General features: G+C 38.6%; 2 protein-coding genes across 3 annotated transcripts in view; both read left to right on the top strand.

Annotated features, from left to right (window-relative positions):
• zbtb16b (zinc finger and BTB domain containing 16b) overlaps positions 1–14,752 on the top strand; it is a 49,920-nt gene extending 35,168 nt beyond the window's left edge. For both annotated transcript variants that reach the window (XM_084127407.1, XM_084127408.1), the window contains 3 exons: positions 2,871–3,041; positions 8,008–8,175; positions 9,877–14,752. In XM_084127407.1, the coding sequence (XP_083983533.1) occupies positions 2,871–3,041; positions 8,008–8,175; positions 9,877–10,106 (569 nt within the window). In that variant the 3' untranslated portion in view covers positions 10,107–14,752. The remainder of the gene's footprint in view (positions 1–2,870; positions 3,042–8,007; positions 8,176–9,876) is intronic.
• Positions 14,753–20,567: 5,815 nt separating this feature from the next.
• or91a3 (odorant receptor, family 91, subfamily A, member 3) lies at positions 20,568–21,565 on the top strand (the record flags this gene model as incomplete). The annotated part of the gene is made up of 1 exon (XM_084125597.1): positions 20,568–21,565. The coding sequence occupies exon 1, from the start codon at positions 20,825–20,827 to the stop codon at positions 21,563–21,565; it is 741 nt and encodes a 246-aa protein (XP_083981723.1). The 5' UTR covers positions 20,568–20,824.
• Positions 21,566–27,373: the final 5,808 nt, after the last annotated feature.

Here is a 27,373-nt window from a genome sequence, read left to right as displayed (position 1 = left end):
ACTATGTATGAATTTTTAAAGCGTGCTTTATGATTAATGTGTTATCTTCAAGAGAGTGTATCTTCATTAATTCTATATAAGCAGGGCTAAAGGAATATCCTAGACACCACAGAAAAAAGCTCCATGTCTAAACCAAATGATTAATAGATGGTTTGCTCGAGTTTTTCTTTCATTATTGGTGTTTGCTTGCATCACCATTACAATTGTTCATGTTTAAGGTTAACCCCTAAGTATTAAACTAACTCATCCTGGAGCATTTGAATTCATTTTTCGGCAAACTGGCAACATTTCCAATATAGAATTACGTGAAAGAGTGATCTGAACCATGTCTATGGACCAAAATATCATAGAAGCTTGGTGACTGGCCAAAGAATAACCCCCTAGCAACACCCTGACAACCATCCAGAACACCCTATCATCATGGCAAACAAAATTAAACATGTTTTCACTGTTTGTGATATGATTTACATCCAAACAAACATTTTATTTATTTAAGAAGCATCTTAACTCAATCCCTTCTGGAGATCATTTTACTGTGTTCAGTGATATTTTTGTTTTCTTATTCATATTTATTAATTATTCCCACATCTGCCCCTTGCGCTCCTGATCTTTGACCCCACTTATGCACACCATACAATGAGCCAAACCACCCAAATTCAACTTTTCCTCTCTATTCCATCCCTTCTTCATCTCTGATGATAGCCCGTGTGTCATGTGATAGCATTCAATATATTTGTCTTAATTGTATGTTTTACTAAGCTTATGTTTTTGATTTAAAAATACTAAGACAGAGATATAAAAATAGTTTCATGAATTATTACCCAGATTGAATTCTGGAATACTTTATTATTATTATTATTATTATTATTTAAAGAGGCGTCTCACAAAAGCTGCATGCATTTATTTGATCAAAATACAGAAACAAACAGTAATATTGTAAAATATGATTACAATTCAAAATAGCTGTTTAATATTTGAATATATGTTTAACTGTAATTTATTCCTGTGATGGCAAAGTTACATTTTCAGCATAATTACTCCAGTCTTCATTGTCACAAGATCCTTCAGAAATCATTCTAATATGCTGATTTGCAGCTCAAAAATATTTCTTATAAATTATCAGTGTTGAACACAGTTGTGCTGCTAAATTTTATTGTGGAAACCGTGATAGATTTTCTTTCAAGATTCTTTGATGAACAGAAAATTCAATATTTGACACAAAACTTGTGTTAACTATAAATTCCTCTGTTGTGACTGTATGATTGTTTTAATTGCAATTCTAAATAATTCCAATGAAGATTCCAATTCAGTACCTTGTAGCTTGTGAGCATTGCAATTCATATTCCAACTGGATTGAAATTCTTAAATTCTATATTTTGCCCTTTGTGTTAGGAAACACATTTTTTGCAGGAGTAGCTGGTGACACACCTCTTTCTGCTGTTGTATGCCTCAGTGAGGTGTACTGTGGGTAATGGGCAGCTCTGGAGCGCCACTAACAGCAGCTGCTGAGGAGAGCCGAGTCTCTGACACTCACTCTGAGAGAGGAGCTGGCTCCATTAACAGCCCTATTCACTCGGCTTAAGCTACTCTGTCAGACACTTCAGAACCATTAAAGCTCTGCTGGGAGCTAGACACAGACGAACGAGGGAGACAGAAGGAGAGAAGAATGAGGAAAAATAGAAGCAGGGGATGCTCTCAGTGGAACTGAGTGATGGTATAAATAGTTGGAGTTGTAGAGGTAAATTATTCCTAAAGACATTAAACAGTAGTGAAGCTAAGCTCCCTCTCTCTCTTCCCCTCGTGCTTTCTTTTTCTTTACCACAGTCACCTCGTATATTTATGCCTGTGCTGGATTGCCTCGGTTTTTTTCCCCTTCTTTTTCTGAAAAGGGCTGACAACACAAATATCTGTTATGTGTCTGATATAATGAAGCTCAAGAATGTGTCATCATTTGTGTTTCTGCAGCATTCACAGTGAGATTTGCCTTGAATGTTTTTCTTCTGCTTTTTTTGTGAGCCTTGGAGCTACAGTGGCTTCCAAAAGAACTTTTGTTTTCAGCATAACAGTCTGAAAGGACAACTGACCTGAAAAATGTTCATGAATTTCTAATAATATTAAATATTAATAAATATTTGTAATAATACCATTTATTTTATTTTATTCCTGATCAATGACATTACATTTGATTTGATTTGATTTGATTTGATTTGATTTGATTACCTAAATGGTTCTTAAACATTTTACATTTTTTTCATATTTCTTCTTTGTTTGAAAACTTTTTACTTTTAGATCTTTGACCTTAGACAAAAAAGTTTTCACGGGTGAATATCCACTCCCGGCCCCTAAATGGCGCTTCGTAATCAATGTCGGCCCTTAAACTTTTAAAGAATGGAAATAGCAGACATCGGGCAACTTGTCTGAGTACATTTACACAAAACTCGCATTACAGACGAGCTGTCAGTGAAGTGTAGAGGTTCGGTTTTATGTGTCTGAAGCACTAATGCTTTTTTTTGTTTTTTGTTTTACTCTGAGCTCTTTTGTAAATGCTGATTGATTGAGTGAGAAGTCAATCCCAGCCTGCTGTTCACGAACCCACCACTGGGCATTCACAAAGATTTTAAATTAGGGACAGCTTTACTTGAAAGATACATTATTGATTGGCCATAGATACTGAAAGCACTGTTTCTGTTGTGGAGAGAAGAGAAACTAAGGCAATACGTCTAAGTCTCTTTTACCCCATCCATTACTAAACATATAGACTTATTCATTCATTTTGCCACATTGTACTTAGCTACAAAATGGATGAAGTCCAAATTCTGCATTCTCTGCATTACTCCTAATCCCCCTCTCGTTTTGTCTTTTTTCTTAAGGCTCAGATATGGCAGTGTTTTGTCTTCTGTGTGGGAAGCGTTTCCAGACCCAGAAGGCTTTGCAGCAGCACATGGAGATTCACGCCGGCATGCGCAGCTACATCTGCAGCGAGTGTGAACGCACTTTCCCGAGCCACACGGCTCTCAAACGCCATCTCCGCTCGCACACAGGTGAGCTTTACCTGAACATCACTCACACCGCCGATATCTGAGTCATCTAAAAGCACATTAATAACTTCACACCTCTGTGCAGAAAAGGGCAAGCGGGCCACTAGCTGAGATGTGGCAAAGTTTTAAAAAGAGTTCAGAAGGAGCATGTTCATATAGTCTTGCTAAGGTTATATAAACCTCTTACTTGTCCTCAGACAAGCCCGGTGAGTATCGAAAGAGTCAGGTACATGTTATCACATTTATGCCCAAGAACCTACCACCCACCTAGGCAGGGAGCAGCCTAATTTCTGCAACAACAAAAAAAAGTCAAACTGAGTGAAAACTTACTCTAATTATGGCTAGTATGTCAAAGGGCAATTCCACGCAAAACTGTCACATCCATAACGCCAACACAATGCCATTGTATTTAGTTGGCGTTATGGATGTGACAGTTTTGCGTGGAATTGCCCCAAACCTATCTTTTGAATAAAGATTCAATGCCAAGAACATATCGAACTTTATCATCCAGTGACTTCTTCCAACAATGGAAATTGTAAACAAAACTTTATCTCCCTACAGTCTGTGGGCGGCCCATCTGAGGCTTAGACTGTTTTCTGACAGCCTTTTGTCTCTCACTCTACCTCACATCCCCTTTTCTCTCGACAGTTTCCTTCAGGGTAACTCGATGCTTAAGTCAAACCCCTCCATTTTTTTTTTTTACCATTCTACATTATCAAATGACCCAAGATTGACAACAAAAATTGTAATTGAATTATAATGAGGTAGGGAGAAGCGTTGAGAAACTCTTGTCATTGCAACAGGTAGGATTGCAATATATGAATATAAATATGCTCCTCCAAACATTAGTTAGAAACTCAGTAAATATAAATCAACATCCATTAAATTTAGTTAGAACAGTCTATAAACAGATTTATACAGTTATCTCTGTTCTTTCCTTCAAAACAACGAGCAGATCTGTAAGGTTTAACAGTGAACAGAAAGAGCACAAAATGGACCTACTCCATTTGCTTGCAAGAGTGCATCTTTCTCTTGCTTTCGCTCTCTCTGTCTGACCTGAAATACCAGTAAGATTGTCAGAGACAGTTGATGTCTAGACTCAACATGTACATTTTTGATAAGACAGGCCAGAAATGAAGCGAGGTTGTTTTTTTAAAGAGGCATTAAGTATGCGCTCCATCTCGCCACAGACCGCCGGGTACATGGTTTTTCCAGAACAACATCTGAAAGGACATTTCGACACTCCTAACGGAGTCTGAGTAAATGTCAACTACTATAGATATTTCACCAAGCAAAATCTGTTTTTCTTTACTGGAATTTTTTAAACAACATACAGAACTGTGCATAAACTGTGCTAAGCGTAATTAATTCTGATTTTCTTGTGTTTTATACCACATATCAAGGTTATAATAAGCGGACTTATCTAGGTCTCAGGTGCACTTGATTAAACAAATGTAGTCTCAGGACATCACTAAACTCTTTCTTCTTCAAAATCAAATCAGTTTTCTCATTTCTTTCTGTTTTTTTTTAGTTTAATTATGGATAAATGGAGGATTATGGATAATTTCTGTTGAAATCTCTGACTTTTAATTGCTGACTTGGACATTTTTTAAGACTCAATTTCGTCTTTATTAAATCAATCATGCTAATGTATCTAGATGCTAATGTATCTACAAGAAACAACCAAGAAATTAGCCTTTCCTTTGGGGGTCTATAGGAGGTCTGAATTCACATCTTTGCCCACTAGGCTACATGGTCACCAGTATACAGTATGTTGTGTTTTGGATGCTATGGTAGTGTCACTACCAGGCCTCCTAACTAGTTAAATCAGCAAGCCTGCCTTAGTCAACCATTGTCATAAAAAAAAGCATGCTGGTTTACCAGCATTTTTGCTGATGAACAACAAAAGATATTGGTCCACCAACACTAACCAGAATAAATCATCTGGTTTTTTCATAAATCCTGTCTTATAGTAATATAGTATAGTAGCATATTTGTAGGATGCAATAACAAAATCATAACCAACAAATACAAAATTACCACAACATAATGGGTAGGTGGACACCTGACAACATCCACCTGTATATTTCATATGATCCGCATTGTATTTACAATGCGAGGGGCAAATCAAACAATGGGCTCCGTGCATCTCCAGTTGCTCCTCTCTTTATTCTGAACATGCAGCCTGTTCTCATTAATATGCCATTCCTGTTCGCTCTCCATTTCACTGCCAGACCATTTGCAGACAGTGGCGGCTGTCTATGTTCACAGCTGTGTTTGATGGTACGGAGCACAAAGCTCACATTGCTCGTGGCACAGACAGTCTCTTCAGGTCGGCCGGCCATGACTTTCAAGCCATTTTGTCAGGCAGGGCAAAGCTTATTCAATATTTAAGAATGTAAAATTCACTCCTTTTTATTTATTATGCACCAGTAGTGAATAACCTAAAACGTGCCGGCATCAATAAAACACTTTAATGTGTATTGACGCCGCATTTAACTTGTATGACATTGTCAGCACAACAATAGACATGGAAACACACTGAAGCTGATACCTGTGGATATTTCCTCCAACGGGTAGTTGATGCCAGTGACTTGTTCAGAATGCGCACACAGTAGATGGGGTTAGCGCATTAGCATGCCTGTGGTGTTGTGAGTCTGGCCTGCCTGCTGCCCGCCTCTGGGCAATTAACTTTAATGACAGACAGGCTGAAGGGCTTTCAGAAGGTGCATCGGATAAGTTGATACAGATGCATAAAGACTGCCACTCTATCTATCATCTCATATCTGTTCACTAGGGATCTCATCTGTCCCAGCCTGTTTTTTTTTCTCTCAACCCAGATAGAAACCCATTCATCTCAGCCAGAAGTGTATTTAAATGTGAATGGCGGGCCGTGATTGGCTTAGAGAACGTGCTCTGGGAATTTCTGCATTGTCTCTTAAGAGGAGGGTTTAAGTCAGAGCATGACGGAACATAACAAGAGATGCAATTTATTCCTGCGCACGGCTAACACTTGGACAGGGAGATAATGAAGAGCATAGGTCGCCGCCGATGACTTTAAAGCCACGCCGCCCGGGCTGAAATGTATTAAATATTACGAGCGTTATATGCTGCTGCTGTCTGAGGAAATGATATGAGGGGCTGTTAGTCAGAGCGGGAAAGCAATTAGTAATCGGCCGACGTTCTAAATCACCACATATCACACTCGTACTGATCACTGACATTAGAAAAGCCAGCGGGGAGAAATGTGCCGGATAATTCCCTTTCAACACCTTATTCGATATTAATAACTTTGCAAGCTGCATCAATACATGTGAACATTTTTTTAATAAAAATAACAGTTCTTTGTGATCACTAAGGAAATGTCTTGTTGTTTAATATAGATTGACTGAAAAATCCAGGTCATACTAGCCTAAGGTGGTCAACTAGTTCAAGCTATGTTTTGAAGCATTGTTAACCAGCTCTAACGGGTCAACCTTAGTCCTCTGTCTGTCGACTAAACCACTTTGGAAGAACTGATGACCATCTTCAACCGGCGTAGAAACCATGTACAAATAGGGCCCAGTATTGATATTTGATTAAATTCTAGTTCATATGAAGCTCTTGATTTGATTCAGTTTAATTTATTTCTATTAAATTCAGTGTTGGTAATATTCATTATAAAAAATAGTTTTCATATAAAAACCTTAAACTTAAAAAACTTAAATGAAATAAATAACTGAAATAAAATAAGTTGAATTTGAAGTACTAAAATTATTAAAACAAAAACTGAAATTAAAATAAAAAATAAAAGCTAATTCAAAATATTAATAAATGCTATAATAGCATGTAAATAATGTTAAAATAACACTAATTTGATTTGATAAGTTCCAATTCATGTGGGTATTATTTACGTTTATTGCATGGTCTGTCTGAATACTCGATTCTGATTGGCTGGAAGGTGTAATATAACCGTTTAATGCACAGATAGTTCCATGTCAGTTTAATCACCGTTCTATATTAATGCGCTGTTTTTATTGAAGCGCACATACACATACGTCACATACGTCAACATTCATGAGCACAGAAACTTATCAACGCTGCCCCGTAACTTTTACTATTAAAATAGCTTCGCTACTGAATCGCTACATTATATTTCTCAGCAACGAAGGGGTTACATCGCTATTTTGAAATAATTAAGCTCACAGCTTCAATGTTAATAGAGAGAGAGACTATGAAAACACAGGTACAAATCTCTCATCTCTCTCTCTATCTCTCTCTCTCTCTCTCTCTCTCTCTCTCTCTCTCTATAATTCAAATAAATGCTATAATTCATCCATTCAAATAAATGTACTTACCGCACTACTTTATGTCTGTGTCTGATTCAATGCATACAGAATGCTAGATCTATAAGCTGTAACTGACGAAAATAACCGTCAATTTTACCCTTCAGGTCAATTATTGCACTGCAAATATCAATAACAGCTTTAAGTTGTCAATGCTGGCAAATTACCCTGGTATAAGCGCGATAATCCACGGCTAACTGTGCATTAAACGATTTTAATGCACTTCGCGGAGCCAACCTCTTCGTGTCGAGATTCTGTGTGTGTGTTTGATGGACACTTTACTATCCCATGAGGCCACGGGGAGAGGATTTGTGAATGACATTCATACTACACACATACATACTATATAGAACATACATTTTTAACGGTCTTGAAGTAATAGGGTTCCTTACTCAAGAGAGTATGCGATTTTAGACACAGCCTAAGGCTTTGATTCACTAAAAAGATCTGGCTCATTAGTCAATAGAGTCATAACACTACACTGATCTCGTGTTTTATGTGTTATTTATTCCCTGCAGCACTGTTGAAAGCGTGAAAAAAATGAAAACAATTTAGATTTTTTTTTTTTAATGATTTAAAAAAAAAAGCCACTTCCCATAATTAAAACATGTGAAAGACTTAATCATTGTCTCTCTGCACGACAGGTGACCACCCGTTCGAGTGCGAGTTCTGCGGGAGCTGCTTCCGTGACGAGAGCACGCTGAAGGGTCACAAGCGCATCCACACCGGAGAGAAGCCTTATGAATGTAACGGCTGCGGAAAGAGGTTCAGCCTGAAGCACCAGCTGGAGACCCACTACCGTGTCCACACAGGTCAGACACTTTCATTCCAAAGGTTTTAGAGCAATTCACCTCATCTTCCCAGCCCTGCGGTCCAGCTGATGACTGCTTCACTTTACAAGTGATTTCAAAAGCCATAGAAGCTCACAGGTTAATAGTCACACACTGGGAACACACTGACCTGCTCTTCCAGCATGCTTTTTGCAGTTGGAGATATTTGACCCAGCGTGGTGCCTTCAGGCAAATATGATATAATAAAACAAGACAACAGCTTTGTAAAATGATAAATGAATTGTATTACATTTTAAGGCCCCAGTTTTACGCTGAAGAATTCAGATCTTGACATTTTCGGGTCCACGCTAGATTAAATTCCTTGTATCTGTTTTGTTCGGTCATGGTCTCACTATGGTGGCATATTAAATCTTTCAGCTGAGCTGGAATTACAGGCTGATTGCTGTTGCTCTCTGGCCCTCAATAAGGCAGCTGCTAAAGCTAACATATCAGGAGGCCCGTCAAATAATTGCTGTCTTTGTGTCAAGCGGGGCTGCAGACACGAGACTGGACAGGTGAAGATAACAAGAGCAGAAACTCTCAGCTGAAAGGCCACTGCTCCTTCACACAACCAGCCGGAGAATCACTGACATTTACCCTTGCTGTCAGTGGTGGATCAATACTCTGTTTGCTCTGCTCAGTGACAGGCAGCACACCCACAGATCTGTTGTTCCCGTCCTGGACACCAGATGGCATCTTAACTCCACCTTACTAGCCAGGAAGCAGAGCTAGTGTGGGAAATCTGGTGCCTGTTGCTGTCTTGATAACCTTTCATCTGAAGTCCCAGCCATCATTTTCTTTTCCAGTGAACGTGATTATTTTCCAAAAAAGTTTTTAAATATGTTTTTCAGGATAAAAAAGTATGCATTAGAAATATCATCAATTATTTTAAATAAAAAGGTCGAATTCTCTGATATTTTAAGGGACCTATTGACCTTAGCACACAAGAAATAGCACACAAAATAAACTATTTCAAAGTTTTTTATCTGCAATTTAATTTTAAAGTTTCAGTAATATTGTTGCTTTAGTCATTTTTATTAGTTTTTTAATATATCTATATTTTTATTTTTAATTTTATTTCAGTTTTAGTTATTTTAGTACTTCAAGTTCAATCAAAATTGACCAGTTTTTATGGAATATTGCCATATTTATTATAAATGATTTATCAGTGCACATCCTTATTTTTTTAAATTCAAGTGCCCTCGTAATCTTCAATCAAAATAACTGCCTCTTGCAGCGACATCTCTTCTCTGATGACGTGTTTTTGCTGGCGCAAGGGTAGGACCAGCTGTCACTCACATGAGATCGACCAATAGCAAACCACAATGATCCAATCAATTCCCCATTGACAAAATCAAGTCCCACCCTACATTTTTTCTTGTTCGAGAAGCCGTTTCACTCGGGTGTACGTCACAATAGGGAATAAAAGACTATCGCAACTTCCATTTCATGTCGACTTTAAACTAAACGCAAATGAGAAATGCTGAAATGAAGTAAGTTTAAGGTCTTGTTGTATTTTAATGATAATTACCCTGGAATACATTCATAGATCCAGACATCTATCACATTATGGAAGTGAAATGCATTGTGATTCCCATTTCATGTTGACTTTAATCAACACAGCTGTTTCTGTCATTTACACATTATTGGTGGTTTGAAACGTTCTGTACTTGTTCTCCACAGGTGAGAAGCCGTTTGAGTGTAAGCTATGCCACCAGCGCTCACGGGACTACTCCGCCATGATCAAACACCTGCGTACCCACAACGGCGCTTCGCCCTACCAGTGCACCATCTGCCAGGAGTACTGCCCCAGCCTCTCATCCATGCAGAAGCACATGAAGGCCCACAAGCCCGAGGACGTGCCCCCAGACTGGAGGATAGAGAAGACGTACCTGTACCTCTGCTACGTGTGAGACGGAGCCACAAAAAGGAACGGAAAATGGCAAGATGCGCCCAAGGACAATTCACCTGAAGGTTTGCTTTTGGTCCAGGCCAAAGACAGTAGGGCGCGTGGTCAAACTGATGAAATGTGATGTGGAATTTTTTTGACGTTTTGTTTGTGATATGCATTTGTGCACATTTTTAGGATGTAACTGCACTCAGAAATGTTTATGAAATGGAAATGTGATATGCGATAAAGGGATGTGAATTATCAGAAAGTGTTAGTACAGTCCACCACTATGACGAGAATCCGTTTGTCTGCATTCCACCCTGTTGATTGGAAAAATTCACTGCATGATCATACTTGTTTTATTCAAATAAGGATTCCTGCACTTTTCCTCCATGGATGAAACCCATAAGCCATAGATTTTCAAGACCCTAAAAAATCACTTGTGTTGACGTTTAGAGGTGGGGCATATCATAGGGATCATCCAGTAGGCTTTAGTTACATCTCAAGCATGATTTTAAATGGTCATGGTCTGTTAAGGCCCAGATATACTTATTTTCCGCGTTCCGCTTCATCTCACGCACAGTTGTGCGCGCAAGCCTTTCAAAGTATACTCCTTTGGCCGCGAGCGCAGGAAGACACGTTTGGCGCGTACGCACTGTTTTCAAATCACAAAACGCGGGCGGCCGAAGTATACTTTGGGCTTTAAATGTCAACGTTTGGGGCTACGCTAGCAACCTCTCAAAGGTAACAGACAAACTCAAAGCCTCAAATTTAGATTTCTGGTGGTCTTAACAGAGCTATTCTGAGTCAAATAAAAACATGGACCAAAGCTTAAAACTTGCATACATGATCAAACAGAGGAGCTAAACACATTAGCGGATGAAATTATACCCTTTTTAGTAAATTGCTCCCTTAAGGTCATTATTAGGCTTTCTAGGCCTCAATTTTAGTGATTTTTTATTATAAGCAAGTGTGAGGAAATGCACAGGGTTGGACCCATTAGTCATTTTCTTTAAAGCGTAATAAAGTGCTTAACAAAACAGCTTTTCTCAGAGGTACATCCAAATTATGCTGCCAAGCAACCGTAGTGGATGTTCAGGGACATTTATTCAACCTTAAATAACTACACTGTGCACTTTCAGAGTTTCAGAGGCCCTTTTTTGTTGTTTTCAGCACTACAGAGAGGTTATTCTATGTAATTTGCTTTCATTTCAGTCTCTTTCGCACCAAATAAAACAGTATGAGAGTTGATTGCATTTTTACGTTCACACGGCAACATTTTGCTATTGCAGGCATTTTAGTCTAATTAATTGTTATTATCGTACCCATAAATCAGTTTATGAATTAAAAAGAGATTATTTTTTAGAATCAAATACTGAAATGCAGTATATGTTTCTGTGGACATGTCAATATATGTTTTGCTTAAGATACTTAGCTAGCAGTTATTTTTTGAATTCTGTCATCTCTGTTCAAACGTTTTACTTGAATTGCCTAATTTTGTTACCTCACATGCTAGATTTTTTTTGTACTAGTCTTTGTTTCTCATTTCCTGCTGAGCTGCTAAAAACCGCACAATGCAACAGAATTAATCGGTAACAGAAAAACATATCATCAGACCCACACGGAATCCAAGAGATCCGAGACATTTAAGCAGAATTGGAATGGCCATTCACAACGCTCTATATATTGTGTTACATCTGTGTTGCATATACATTTAGCAGACGCTTATATCCAAAGTGACTTACATTGTATTCAAGGCATACATTCTATCAGTACAGTATATATTTCTGCCGCCCCTTAGGTTATGTGTTTATGTTTTGATTAATTGGCAAATGATTTAGTTGGAGATAAGACTGTAGCTCTTTACATTTTAAGCGTTTTACACTGTTTAAATGTATTCCACACTATTGGAGTATTCTCCAAAAAATCTGTGGAATAAAGGTGGTGTTCAGGAAATTTCCCAATACACTCTCATGGCAATATGTAACTATTTTACGTTTTGGTGAATTGATGGCTAATTCGTATTAATTTGTAAGATCTCATTTGTACGATCTGTTTACGGCCAACTGACGGTTAGATTTCAGGGTGGACCTTCATGCTTAAGTTTTTCTAAAAATCGTACGTTTTTTGTAATTTAATCGTAAAACAAAAATCGTAATTTATACAGAATCATAAAACCTCATAAAATAGTTACGTTTTCTCATTAGTTCGGGTTGGAAATACCAACACAATCTCATGACAATTCGTAACTATTTTACATTTAATTCGTAATCTCATTTGTACGTTTTCGTACGATCTGCTTACACCCCAGTGACGGTTATGTTTAGGGGTGGGGTTTGGGCTTCGTGCTTACTTTTTTCTATAAATTGTACGTTTCCTTACAAATCACATTGTACGAATTCATATTTAATCAACCGTAAAAAAAATCTGAATTAATGACATTGTACGAATTTATACAAAATCGCCACCTCATAAAATAGTTACGTTTTCTCATTAGGTCGGGTTAGAAATACCAACACAATCCCATGGCAACTATTTTACTAGTTTAATTCGTAATAACATTTGCATTGTTTCGTACGATCTGCTTACCACCCCAGTGACGGTTATGTTTAGGGGTGGGGTTTGGGCTTCATGCTTACTTAAAAAAAAAAAAAAAAATATTTCCTTACAAATCGCATCGTACGAATTCATACGTAATCACCATCTCGTAAAATAGGATTCAACGTGATCCCGATTTTCGTGTGAGGACGAAAAAAGTTGGACATGCAAATTCACTGCGTTTGAAAGTGTTTTTTGTGTGAGTGGTGCTTCATCGCCACAGTATTGACAATGGACAAGCTTTTTTCCCCCACAAAAAAAAAGAAAAAATTGATAATGTGACCACACCTTACATGCGGATTCCGTCTGGGTCTGTGCATTATTCAGTGGTATTTTAGCGTTAAGCGTAGTACAAGTGTGCATATCTTGTCTCTCGGCCATCTATTTCAGGACTACCTTCTCGGTTTTGCACTAAAGCAAAAGCACACTTTTGTTTTGCTTGTAACTAGCATTTTCATTTACACCCACTCTCATATTTCCATTCGCTACAAAATTCCCGGTTCATTTATCATTACATTTACACTCCTTATGATGAAACATAATCAGACTAAAAGGGTAGACGCATACATTCTAGATAATTTTAGAATAGCATTGAAAAAATATTTAGTTATTAGATACTTGAGGGGACAAACTTGAAACAATGTGAATAAAAATGATCTTTTTATGTGAAAATTATTCAAGCGGTAGCCTAAGTCATCAAAGACGCGGCACTGATGCGTGCAGTTACGTGGGGATATTCGCTAGAGAAAACAAACGAATAGGTGATTTTCTGTGAAAATAAATCTCTCGACAAGAGCCAAACGCGGCACTTTGATAAGGGAATATGTTGTATTTTTGTACGGGGTATCGTGCGACCCTTGTTCTTTTGTTCGTTTTTAGTGAGGCGAATATTTTTACAGTATCTTTTGCATCTGTGCTTGTTCTTGATTTGAGTGGAAAATTGTTTTCTTGTGCTTATTTTACAATGTTAAACATACAAGTAGTAGATGTTTGTAAAAACATATTGTAGTCATTGCTGCTGGGTGTCAGTTCATATGATGATAATGATGATGATGATGATGATTCCACATTTTAAGTATAAAATGACATTGAGTGAACTAATGCCAAGAGCTGTAGGTCTACGACAGCGTCAAGGAGCACAAGCAACATGTAAGACATGAAAAGTAAAGCTGTATCTGTGTGTTTGTATTGTGTTCACCGATCACTGTAAGATTAGAGTCACCTATAAGGTCTGTACTGGTCCTCGTGTGTGCAGTATGAGTCAATGTGGTCGATTTATTCAGTGTTAAATACATGCACCGAGAGGTGCTGTCACAGACACCCTGTAAATGATTTGAAACATCTTCTGCCCTTTGTATTTGTGTCTTTATGCAAAGTCACCTTGATATGAACTGTGCTCTTAGGCAATCAGGGATGCCTTCGCTTTACCCACAGAACATCAGACATATAGATTTCAGGATAAACACCCTACTTTCTCCGTCTTTATGGATACTGTGTTTAGGTTTGTAACCCCTTTCAGCTACTTTTTTCAGTCATCGCAAGCAATAAATCTACAGGTCAGCATGTAAGTGAAAACTTGGCATCCCTGCCACTGTATCACTGTGTTTTACTTTGCTTTCAGACAGGAAGTAGCCATGTCACTCAGTGCTCCCATATTTGTGCCATTGTTACACAAATTAATACTCGGACTGAGGATCCACGTGGGACCAAACGGCCATTTCGCTCCATTTGCCTTGTTCCAGTGACAAGACCGTGTTCTTGGTGTCGAAATGGTTTTACATTCGTCATGTTTTACTTTTTTGTATTGTCTACCTCAGCACCAGTTCTTTGTGTAACTTTTAAAAGGTGCCCAATTATTGTTACTTTGTTTTGTGCATAAATTTTGTATTATAGCCTTGTAGGGTTTTTGTTCTTCTCTTTATTTCAGCATAGAGATGCTGTTTTGAAGCACTGTGTGGTGTTTTTGATGCTGCAGATAGAGGTGTAGATTCCTTTCCCCTTCTCTATGTGGGTTCAGACACATCTCTGTATACGTCAGTGTTCTAAAATAAACTTGTAACAGAAATGCCATGTGATTGAGAGGTTTTTTTTTTTTCACCGTTCTAAGCTGTCTGTGTGAGAATTGTGAGGGGGATGATATGATCATTTTTGTTTGACTAGAGCGCTAGTGCAGGAATGTTGGGTTTGTATTGGGCGATTGAGTCCTCTAGTGGCAGAAACCAACATTAACGTAGTCTTGCCCATCTGAAGCGATTTGTCAAAAGAAAGCAAGATCATTCAAATAACACAAATGTGACCTATATGGAAGATGATAGATAAATAAATTAAATGAAGGACCTGAAAGTGCAAGTGACACTTATAAATATGGAACATTGTGTTGTCCCATAAATATTTGTATTAAGTATTAATAGGCAAAAATTTTGTTTTGTGTTGTAAGAACTATTATACGTACATGTTAGAAAAATAAAAAATGAAATTTTTTATGAAATTGAGATTTATACATAATCCGAAAGCTGAATAAATAAGCTTTGCATTGACGCATGGTTTGTTATGATAGGACAATGTTTGGCCGAGATACAACTATTTGAAAATCTGTAATCTGAGGGTGCAAAAAAATCGAAACATTGAGAAAATCGCCTTTAAAGTTGTCCATTTACGTTCGCGATTGTGCAGCATTCACTCACAAAAATAAATGTTTTATATATTTACGGTAGGAAATTTACAAAATATCTTCATGGAACATGATCTTTACTTAATATCCTAATGATTTTTGGCATAAAAGAAAAAACGATAATTTTGACCCATACAATGTATTGTTGGCTATTGCCACAAATACCCGTGCTGCTTATGACTGGTTTTGTGATCCAGGGTCACATTTATATAAAATGTACCTACTGTCACAGTTGTGTTTCTGTATGAGTCTTGTTTTCATTAGTCACATGTCTTCCTTTGTTCTGTTTTCCAGCCACTCCTTTCTTCTTCTTCTTCTTCTTCTTCGTCTTCGTCTTCTTCTTCGTCTTGTTCTTGTTCTTCTTGTTCTTGTGACACCTATAACCCTGTTAAATTATTCTTAGAAAAAATGTGAATTAATTTAGCTGTTTAATGTTCATTGCAAATGGAAAATAACAAAATTCACACAGTTGTAAGCCATATTCAGAAACTTTTGTAACTGTTAAAACAATGACAAACCTCATATAAAATGAAAAAAAAACAAACAGCTCATATGGTTACTTTGACCTCTAGAAATGTTTGCATTCAGGCAAAATATTTAGAACAAAAAAAAAAAAATTACATTTACATTCACAGGGATCAAAGTCTGATTAACACTAATAACCTATATGTGCAGTCTAGGGATTTCTAAAGTCATCTATCAATGCAATTATTGCTTTTGAGTGACAGCATTTTATGAATATATAAAGCAATAGAAAAACTACATTAAAGTTTTTTTTTTAATGTTCTCTGAATAGTGTAAATATCTTATTGCTGATGTAATTTGAGGAAACCAACCTTGAATAGATAGAATGATAAATCATGATCACATGTGAACCAGACAGGGAGTCAGCTGATGTTTGCAAATGCATTAAAAGTTTTAGACTCTAATGATACAAATACGATATTGACTGCTGAAGTATGAAAAGAAAACACTTTTTCATAGTGATTTTATAAACACATCATGTTCATTCAGAACAACAACTCAAAGTATTGGGTTAACACTCCGATCAAATTGTAACCTCATCCCATGTGATTTTGCTGTTTACCTGTGGAATGGCTTTAAATCCTTAGTGGCTCATTAGGTTTGATGAAAGTAATTAAAACTGTCATTAATTATTTAAACAGACCCTATTTAGCCTTTTAATTGCTAATAAGCATGTTTGTTTGGAAAGCAATCAGTGTGACTGAGGCATTAACTAACTGCTGACTGTTAACAGGAGAAAGACTGAACAAATGACATGTTGTAATGACCTGTGAGCTGTAATGAGGTCTACAGTGAAAACAGATGATTAGTCCCGAAAGACAGCGTTTCACTTGTACCTGCTTTTCTTTTGTCACAGAATACTTTGCTTTTGTGCAAGGCAACCTTTTAAAAAGCTTTCATCCACCAGGTCTGGATCAGCTTAGTGATGTTCGATTAGTGAACAAGTTGTTGTTTTGAACTGGTTCTTTTTAGTGAGCTGGATGAACCAGTTTTTCAGGCTTAAGATAGCACTGATCCACAAGTTACTCAATCAAAACTCACGTTTGGATGTACCTGACAGTCACTGTATTGGAAATATATGATGCCTGTAGTTCTCGAGTCAACAGTGGTATACTGGTGTGCCAGGAGCTGTCGGTTAATGGTTCTCGAATCAGTTATAGAGTCGCCAGTACACTGAACTGAGAAAACGGTCAGAACTCAAATGTCTGTGAAGAACCACTTGGCAGCCACTACTACGAGCATGTGTGAACCGAGGGCTTGATCCTAAAATTTGAGTTAGAATGGTTTGCAAGAGCGATTATAAATACTGAGGCTGTAAAAGCACACTACAGTGAGATTTCTTGTTCGGTCTAATGATGTTTAATGACAACCTCTGCAGTCCCATTGATTACACTTTGTTTTTTCAACGGTCCACATTATTTCAGGCATTTAACCAAAAACCGATAAAAAAAAAAAAAAACACTGACTCGTTTGACACTGACCGGAGGTGGTTTCCAGGTTTTGGCCTACAAAAATACATCAGCCAGGCTACAACAGGCTATATATTTCAGCCAAACTTTTATTTTCTATGACATATTTAAGGGCTGAATTTTTATTTACAGTATATAAAGCTAAACTACAATATTAATAGCACATTGTTTGATTTCTAAAAGATAAGTTAGGCATACTAGGCAATTTCAGCGAGGCTAGCAATAACAAACTAGCATTGAAAGCATAAGATCCCACCCTCCCTTCAGAGTCTCCAAAGCCACGGCTCCTTCAAAACATGAACGCGAACAGCCAGAGCAGAGTCTGCAAAGCGTTACTATGATGGCGTTAAATTAGCTTGTGTAATGTGCTTTACATAACACAATAATGAATGTAAACAACTTAAAGAGCTCTGACTTGTACCACCTGACTGCTGCAGCTAATTTCGCCATTGATCGCGTTGCCATAAAAACGCTTAATTCCAAGGACGCGAACAGCTCCGAATAGAACATCACAGGTTGCCATCTCTTAATTATTGTAGATACGACATGGCGTGAACGCAGCATAAGCTTGTTGTTTTGGTTTGGGAGGAACTGCAAAAGGTGGCTGCTGTTTGTTTGCGGTGCTCGGTTACTGTCTACAAGCATTAGAGGTCTTCACGGGTCCACTTGGATCAGAAAACATGAGGTCCGTCCCGAGGGGTTCGGGTCCAAAACTTCGACGAGTGCCTCGGATACGGGTCGGGTCTCGGCTAGTTGAAAATAAATGTGCTTTTTTCCGAATGGACCCGAGAAGACCCATTTTTTTTTAAGCTATGTCGGGCATTTAACAAAATTATATTATTTAAAACAATTTATTATCTAGTTTTACCAAGTTCTCTCTGAATCCGCGCATCTATGTGCAATGGACGGAGGGCAAGTATTCTCGGGTTACTCAACGTAATCATGGTTGAGAGGAAGAAAAGAGACATTGCGTAATAGCTTACCTCCTTTCTTCGAAATTCCTGAAGCCTGATTGAGTCACGCTATTGCACTTGCTATAGCCAATGGAGCTCGAATGCTCACTCTGTGGGTGGGCCCAGCCGCTAGGTGGCGCAAGTATGCAATGCATCAACAGGGCAAAGGGCGCACCTCTGAGACTCCTCGAACAGAAGTTGGGTCAGGGGAATGAAATGCTTCCATCTTTATAAGCCGGGCTCTGAATGGCATTGAGAGCCCTTTAGGTGTATAACCAAGCCTAGACGTAAGCCTCACCATACAATCGTTTGGTCCAAATTGCATACAAGCACTGTTGCCGGCGAGAGCTTGCAAATCCCCGACTCGCTTCCAACGTTAAAGCGAGCAGTAGCGCCGTCTTGAATGAGAGCACTCTCAAGCCGCTCATCTCAGCTGGCTCAAAGGGGGGGTTTGGCAGCGCACTGAGCACTAATGATAAGTCCCATACTGGCATTAGACGATGGCAGGGAGGATTCAATCATCTCGTGCCTCAAATAAAGCTCATTATTAGGGGGTGTTTACCCACTGTGCGACCCTCTAAACCAGGGGTCACCAAACTTGGTCCTGGAGGGCCGCTGTCCCTCAGAGTTTAGCTCCAACCCCAATTAAACACACCTGAACCAGCTAATCAAGGTCTGATTAGGCATACTAGAAACTTTCAAGCAGGTGTGTTGGAGCTAATCTCTGCAGGACAACGTGTCACGGTCTGGGTTGATGAAAGGAGCGAGGACTCAAGTGCAGGAACAATGGGTATTTATTAAGTGGTAAAAATAAAACAAAAATACAAACAAAAACTCCCCGTGGGGAAAAACAAGGCAGGCATCAAGATCAACAGAACTATGGCAGGAAACAGAAAACACGAGGGAACATAGACGACGAACCAGCACAGGACTGCAAACACAGGGAGACTAAATAGGGAAGCAGACAAAAGAGGGTAACGAGGGTAATTGATTATCATTAATCAATAATCAGGTAACAAGATGGGAGGGGCTAGACAATCGACAGGAGAGCATAGGGCACAAGGAAACGCATGACAAGCCATGTGCTCACAACAAACAGGACTATAACACAAGCACACCGGGAGTGTCAAAGCTCTGTCGCCAAACCAAGATAATAACTAGACAAGTGACAGAACCCTGACACAACGGACCGAGTTTAGTGACCCCTTCTCTAAAGTGTTTTGAAAAGCAGCAATAGCGACTACATAAACTTTCAGCGTAGAGTGCAAGCTGCTAGTGTCCAGCCGCTCCTGTAAGAAAGCCAGGATATAATGGTCACGTCACAATCAAGCAGGTCCTCCTCTCTGCCCGCGCACCAGTTTGCGAACACCTTCCATTTAAAAGTGTCAAGGCATTTTTTTGAAGGGGCTCTCGTCACCTCTCCTTCCTGATTTTCTTTAGCACTAGCGGGATTATTTTGACTGGGGGAATATATTTTTTTTGCTTCTTGGGTCAGTGGCTCGACAGCACATCCCCCGAAAGGAGAGCGCTCGTCCGACAGAAAAATAGCAGGCAGTGCGCATTCTTCTCCGAGGCGAAGAGGTCGACCTCGGCTTTGCTGAAGAAGCTCCATATCAGTTTCAAGGTCTGAGGGTGTAGTTGTTCGCGGCCTCTCTGCCCGTGGCTCAACGGCGGCGGGAGGGGGAGGCGCAGAAGCCAGTGGGCCCTAGCACTGCTTCGGCGTGTGTTTGGCCCAAGCACAACACACATTCGTTGTGTGAATCTGGAACCTGAAGTGACATTCACGTCGATTTGTCAAATTTGCTTGTCGAACCATCTCATAGCTATGAGATCCATCAGGTAAAGCCACTCGCTTCATTACGCTGCGTGTTCATGCAAGATTTTTGTGTGCAGAAGCCGGAGATGAGGTAAATAGTATTACAGAAAACACTAGTGAATCCATGAATTATTAGGCTATCTATTTAATTTTTACTGAGCAATCACATTTATTTTTCTACTGGCCACACTTGAAAGAAACTAACTAAGAAATAACTTGGATCCATTGGTCTAAATTGATCAGGTCTGTCTCAGGTCGTGTATTTATGCACGTTGGGTCGGGTACAGATTTTAGGAGCCGAGACAGACCTGATCAATTTAGACCAATGGATCCAAGTTATTTCTTAGTTAGTTTCTTTCAAGTGTGGCCAGTGGAAAAATAAATGTGATTGCTCAGTAAAAATTAAATAGATAGCCTAATAATTCATGGATTCACTAGTGTTTTCTGTAATACTATTTACCTCATTAAACACCTACACACATTATGATATTCTTTGATTAAATCTGTCGTCACATGCATCCCAGATGATGAAATAAGCACTGCGTTATAGAAACATCTGCACTGATGACATATGAGTGTCTGTAAACAAAACAAGGTCCAGCCCATCTACAGCTCTATAAAAACAGCACAAAGAAAGGAGAGATCGGAGGTTATGCGCAACTTCAACCTTCTGACTTAGTTTTTTCATGGCTTATTTTTGCCATCATTATGAACTTAACAGGAAACAACTTAAGCAGTACATACAGTTTGAAAGCCTTCAATGAGAAGCCTTTGATTGTGCATGTAGTGGTGGGGATTCTTCTCTATTTGAACGGACTGATGATTTTCACCTTTCTGAAGAAGGAGACCTTCAGGGACACACGCTACATTCTGTTTGCTCAGACTCTTTTTGCTGACACTGCTTTATTACTGTTGACTGATTTAACCCTTATTGGGTCGTTTTACCAGTACCCCGTGCACATAATTCCTTGCTGTATGACCTGCACAATTATGTCTTTTCTCACTGTTTGTACACCCTTGACTCTTGTAGCCATGTGTTTGGAGCGTTATGTGGCGATATGTTTGCCTTTAAGACATGCCAGCATCTCCACCCCCAAAAACACCTTCATTGGGCTTCTCATCATATGGGGTGTCAGTCTTCTTCTCCCACTGTTTATTCTCATTGTCTCTTTTGCTTATCTTTCACCTGGTGCCAGGTTCTCATATGTTGTGTGTACTGTGGAGATCATGTTACAGGTAAAATGGCTGGCGGACATGAGGGCAGCGGCGCTACAGCTCTTATTCATCATAATGTTGTGTATTACTATCTCCACCTACATCAAGATTATGATCGTGGCCAGGTCTGCCTCCTCTGAGAACAAGAAGTCAACAAATAAGGGTCTAAAAACTGTTCTTCTCCATGGCATTCAGCTGCTTCTGTGTATGGCGCAGCTTATACAGCTTATTTAGCCAGCAGCCATGTCACCCTGTAGCCCAAGACTGGTTGCCCACTGAAGCTAAGCAGGGCTGAGCCTGGTTAGTACCTGGATGGGAGACCTCCTGAGAAAACCAGGTTGCTGCTGGAAGAGGTGTTAGTGAGGCCAGCAGGGGGCGCTCACCCTGTGGTCTGTGTGGGTCCTAATGCCCCAGTGTAGTGACGGGGACACTATACTGTCAAAGAGCAACGTCCTTCGGATGAGACGTAAAACCGAGGTCCTGACTCTCTGTGGTCATTAAAAATCCCAGGATGTCTTTCGAAAGAGTAGGGGTGTAACCCCGGCATCCTGGCCAAATTTGCCCAGTGGCCTCTGTCCATCATGGCCTCCTAATCATCCCCACATACTGATTGGCTTCATCACTCTGTCTCCTCTCCACCGGTAAGCTGGTGTGTGGTGGGCGTTCTGGCGCAATATGGCTGCCGTCGCATCATCCAAGTGGATGCTGCACATTGGTGGTGGTTGAGGAGATTCCCCCTTCTATGTAAAGCGCTTTGAGTGCCTAGAAAAGCGCTATATAAATGTAATGAATTATTATTAATGAATTATTATTATAACCCCTTATATAGAAATGCCTTTATGGAAAGTAGATGTCATGATATTTGTGAATGTAAGGTACTCAAATTTCCTCTTATTTGTGATCTTGCCTCGAGGTATGAGTCCCTTCATCTATGGATTACGAGACAAAAAGTTTTATAATGCTCTTAGATATTATGCCTTTTGTGGCATTTGTTTGGTTAGTAATCAGCGCAAAATAAGAGATGGTAAAACTGTTAGAGGTGTCCTAAGCATTTCTATACACAATTAAACCTCACACCATATAGTGGATTGTTTCATTAAAATAAACTGCACTAATGTTTAACAATCATATAAAATAATGGGCAGTGGGTATGCTATTTATGTCAAAATATATTTGAAGAGTTTGGTTCCAAAACACGATAAATCCATTTTGATTAATTTGAGTAAAAATGTGTTTTCTTTACCAAGAATGTGGCAAGATGAAAACCACTATTTTCTGTTTCAAACTTTCACATAGCATCTTTAGGTTATAATAACAAAACAAATTCAAATCCAGATTTTGATTTTCAAAGATTTATTATAAAAACTGATCATTTTTTCCCCAAAATGCAATAAATTCATGACACTTTTTTTCCCCAAATGCAATTAATCCATTGAATCAATATAAAAGTTATTTTTCATATTGAAACTGTTGAAAATACACAACAAAATAAGTTGATCCACATATGACAGCCTCAGGGTTGCCAACTTTTCAGTTTAGCTCGGAGTGAGACTTCTCCAACGGGGGGGGGGGGGGGGGTAAAGACTTCAAACGGGGGGGGGGGGGGGGGGGGGGGGGTAAAGACTTCAAACGGGGGGGGGGTAAGACTTTCCCTCTCTGCCGTGCGTGCGCGCGCTATCGGTTGGTTTGGAGCACAGTCTCTGTCTCGCATGCGTGCTCGCTCTAGATTGTGGGAGATTTTTAAATCATTTGCGCCATAACTAGTGGTCCATCCAGTAGTTAAGAGCCTGAATTGTTTATAGTAATTCTGAAATTTAGTGCACATGAGTGAAAAAAAATACAGCACAGAAGAATGTCTATTTTTGCGTGAGATTTCTTTGTTGAGCGTGAGAGCGTGAGATTGAGGCTGAATGCGTGACTGTCACGCGAGATGCGTGAGAGTTGGCAACCCTGCAGCCTCTGAACTCTGTCAATATCTTATTACAGGCACTGGACTAAAAATACATTCAATCAGCCATTGCTAGGAAATACCTCTTGAACTTTTTTGACGGCGATCATCTGTAAAATGGCTTAGTCCTGCTCGGTTTTCGTTGACTTTGAGTAAAACAACTGAAAGTTTTTCAAAAGATCCCCTGGGTTCAACGTGTCAGTGTGACAGAAGTTTGATGCTGTCGTGTGAGTACAAGCAACAGCCGGCATTTTTCCTCCTCCCGCGCCTCGTCGTCTTAATCTCCTCACGTAAATGATTAGATTTCGATGGCTTACGTTTCTTCCCTACCGCAGAAACCACCACAGGTTCATCAATGCCGTCAAAATTATAAAAGATTTTGTTTGATTGTTGATCAAAAAGTACAAAGTAGATAGGAAAAACTAGGATGCCGGGTGTATTCAAAGCGCTGCCGTTACTGTTTACAGTGCGTGGAATGATGCGCTGTGATTGGTTGAGCGGATTTATCTCATTCTGCAGAGAAAGGAGACTGGCGTTTGTCAACCAAACTCTTCATTTGATGTTTATATCTAATGTATAAATATAATTATATAATTTAATGTTTAAAGTTTAACTTTGTAATATTTAATAATCTTACTTTAAATAAACCTGTCAAATGTTATTGACAAATACAAAATTGATGTCCAGCCTAGGAAAATTTACATTTTCACCCTTTATTCAAACTTTATTATTAAAAATGTGTCAATTTTGTAAGCATATTGCATAGTTGTGCTTGGAATCAATTGTTGTTGTTTTTTTGTGATAACCCAAGAGTTATTTATTAACTTTGTATCTGTTCAGAATGAACCTGCTATTATAATGAAAAAGTTATACAATATAAGACAAATTGTATATATATCTTTTATCTTTTTCGACCACAAGGCTTTAAAATAATAAAATACTCAGGTAACTTTTAAACTGCCTTTCCGAATTCCTGTTCCTATTGAATATGATCTTAGATATGCACATTTAATGCGTGCATTAAGGAAATAATTTATCTAAATGAGGAAAATAAAGGAAACTATAATGGCTCTAAAGTAGCCCCATAGTTAGATGGGGAACCAGTGACCAAGTAGTAGATTACAACACGGTCACCAGCATCAGTAGTTAGTGTCATATCTGCTCCTGCAGTATCTCTTACTCACCACAAGATGTCACGGTCCACCATCTAAATAACTGATCTCTCTGATAAATTCTGATCTCTTCTACTCCAGTGGTTCTCAGTCTCAAACCTCCAAGAGTGTTTTCAAACAGTGATGTAATGAAACAATTTAAGTAAAGCCTTTGTTTAGGCTATTAAGGAAATGTAATTTTGCCAAAAGAAGAACTTTAATTTTAAATAAATGTTCATTTTAAATCAGCCTACTTCAGTGTGATATGTGGTAACATATTATCATGCTTAACACTGAGAATTTGAATAATTGTAATATGATGATCAGATGCAGATAACTAAATCAAAGAATATGGGCGGTTTGCGGGTGGATTATTTATTTTTAATAGTGGATTCGGGTGACTCAAAGTGCACCAGATTAATGAATTTATCTTTAAAATGTACAAAATTTTCTGCATGCCCCCGGACCCCCCTAGAGATACCAAGCTCCACCAACAAAATAATGTGGGAAACACATTAGGCTATATGATGATCTACAAAAAAATAAACATTATATTATCTTATTAATAAAATTGCCTACATTATTAGGATTTTACCACCTCCGCCTCATTTTAAGCCAGGAAAAACCCTGAAATAGGCAATAGGCTTCTTGTAAAGGTATTACTTTTACTAGTAATTAGAATGGTATTTCAGTGCACTTAACTTCTAACTTTGGGGAGTTGATCAAACCAGTTCTCTTTTGGATATATAATAACAATGAGATATTCTATAGCCTACTGATTATCAGTTTGTCAATGTCGCATGTTTAGACCTTGTATGTGTTGCACAACACATGTTGCACTTGGCGATCACGGTGGGGATTGATATGGTAGTGGACCATGATGGTCATAGAAGAAGTGAAGGAGCAGTACCCCCCAATTATGGTGGGTTAATTCGCACTCTGCCTCCAACAAATCATATTTTTCCACCTCAGGAATTAAGACCTTTTTTTTTCTTTTTCTTTTTTCAGATGTAAAGCCATTATTGGTCAGAAGTATTGGCACCCCTGGTTAATATGATCAAAGAGGGCTGTAAAAATAAAATCTGCGTTGTTAATCATTTCGATCTTTTATTCCATAAATTCGCAAAAATCGAACCTTTCATTGAAGTAAAATAATTGAAAGTGGGGGAAAATCAAATCCAAAACACGTTGGCCACAATTATTGGCACCCCTAGAATGACAGCGTGCGTGCATACGATCCTTTAGGGTCACTGGGCAGAAAGGCATCTGGGTTCTCACAATATGGCTCGTAAACAAAACACTTACCCAAAATTCAATGCAGCGTGACATCAACTTCACATTCTCTATAAGTTAATTTTTAGACACTAGTGCAAAATGCCCGTGCAAAATCAGTTTTTGTGTGTGTTTTTAGTAATTGTTGGTTTGGTGTGATTGAATGCTCATTGTTAAAATTACACAGCAAAAGTTCAGTGACATTTTTATTTGTGCATGGTAGAAAGCACACAGTGAACTCTGAGAAAACGCTGTAATAGACTGTGAACGCATTGAATAGGATATGTTTAGTTGGTGAATAGCATAGGCTACTATTACACAGTAGCCTAGCGATAACGTTAAGCGCACCAGAATGAAATATAATATTCAGAAGTAAACAGCATAGCTAACATATAGATTCAGTTTACATCCACAAATGAATAAGCGTGTCGATTCAGGGAGCAGTGCAAAGTGCCCGTGCAAAATCAGCTTTTGTGTGTGTTTTTAGTAATTGTTGGTTTCTTGGTAAAGAAAACACATTTTTACTCAAATTAATCAAAATGGATTTATCACATTTATCACCAAACTATAATATTCAGAAGTAAACAGTGTAGCTGATTGAGTGTCAGAATGTTTATTTTTAAATCACAACCTTCTTGGGGCTTCTTTGACCGACACAACCCTCTAATGTCAGAATGTTTATTTTTAAACCACAACCTTTTAAAAATTATATATTTAACGATATCTTTAGCATTTCTCATCCAAACAACGTCAAACTTGGCACTACACTTACTCGTGCCCGTGGCGAGACACCTGTCGAATTTGAAATCCATCGGACTAACAGTTCGAGAGATATGTGGTTAACAGACACACACACAGACAGACAGACAGACATACAGACAGACAGACAGACGTTTCTGTAATTTATAGATAGATAATAATCTATCTATAAATTACAGAAACGTCTGTCTGTCTGTCTGTATGTCTGTCTGTCTGTCTGTATGTCTGTGTGTGTGTCTGTTAACCACATATCTCTCGAACCGTTAGTCCGAATTAGGGTTGCCACCCGTCCCGGTTTTCCAGGGATTGTTCTCTTTTTTGAGCGACAGTCCCGGAAAATTAATATTCTTTCCCGGGACATGAATTGTCCCGGTTTTTTGTTAAAATGTACTTCTAAAGTAGAATTTCCTGGTTTCAAACCGTTTCCTTTTACTGTTACTGCAGAGCTGCACAGAAAAATCGCGAAGCAAAGAGTACACGGAGACCGACAGACTAGACAGAGCAGGTTACTTATGATATAAAAAAATCTCAGCTCTCAGATTCTGTCAATTTTATTACGAAATTCAAACAATAAACACCGTTTTGGCGTTTGTAAATGTGACGTGAAAGATCCCTAGCAGCACGTAAACTGATCACCTCTAGCTAATAGTAAATAAACACGAATGAACAATGTTAAAAGAAAACGTACAACTTACCGAAATGTATATTCATCATACATAATATCGATCAATCAGTGTTTTTCAATCGCGGAAAGGGTCAATAAAAACAGCTGGAGAACAATTGTCACATAACATTACCTCAGGAAAGCCATTTGATGACCATAATAGGCTATAGCACGTTAGTTAGCTAGAAAAAAAAGAGCTATAGAGAGTATTTTGCTAAACATAGGCTACTATATTACATATTTATTAT

The sequence above is a fragment of the Abramis brama genome (genome assembly GCF_963993115.1).
Source record: "Abramis brama genome assembly, chromosome: 10".
Lineage (NCBI taxonomy): Eukaryota > Metazoa > Chordata > Actinopteri > Cypriniformes > Leuciscidae > Abramis > Abramis brama.
This window is presented reverse-complemented; position numbering and strand designations above follow the sequence as displayed.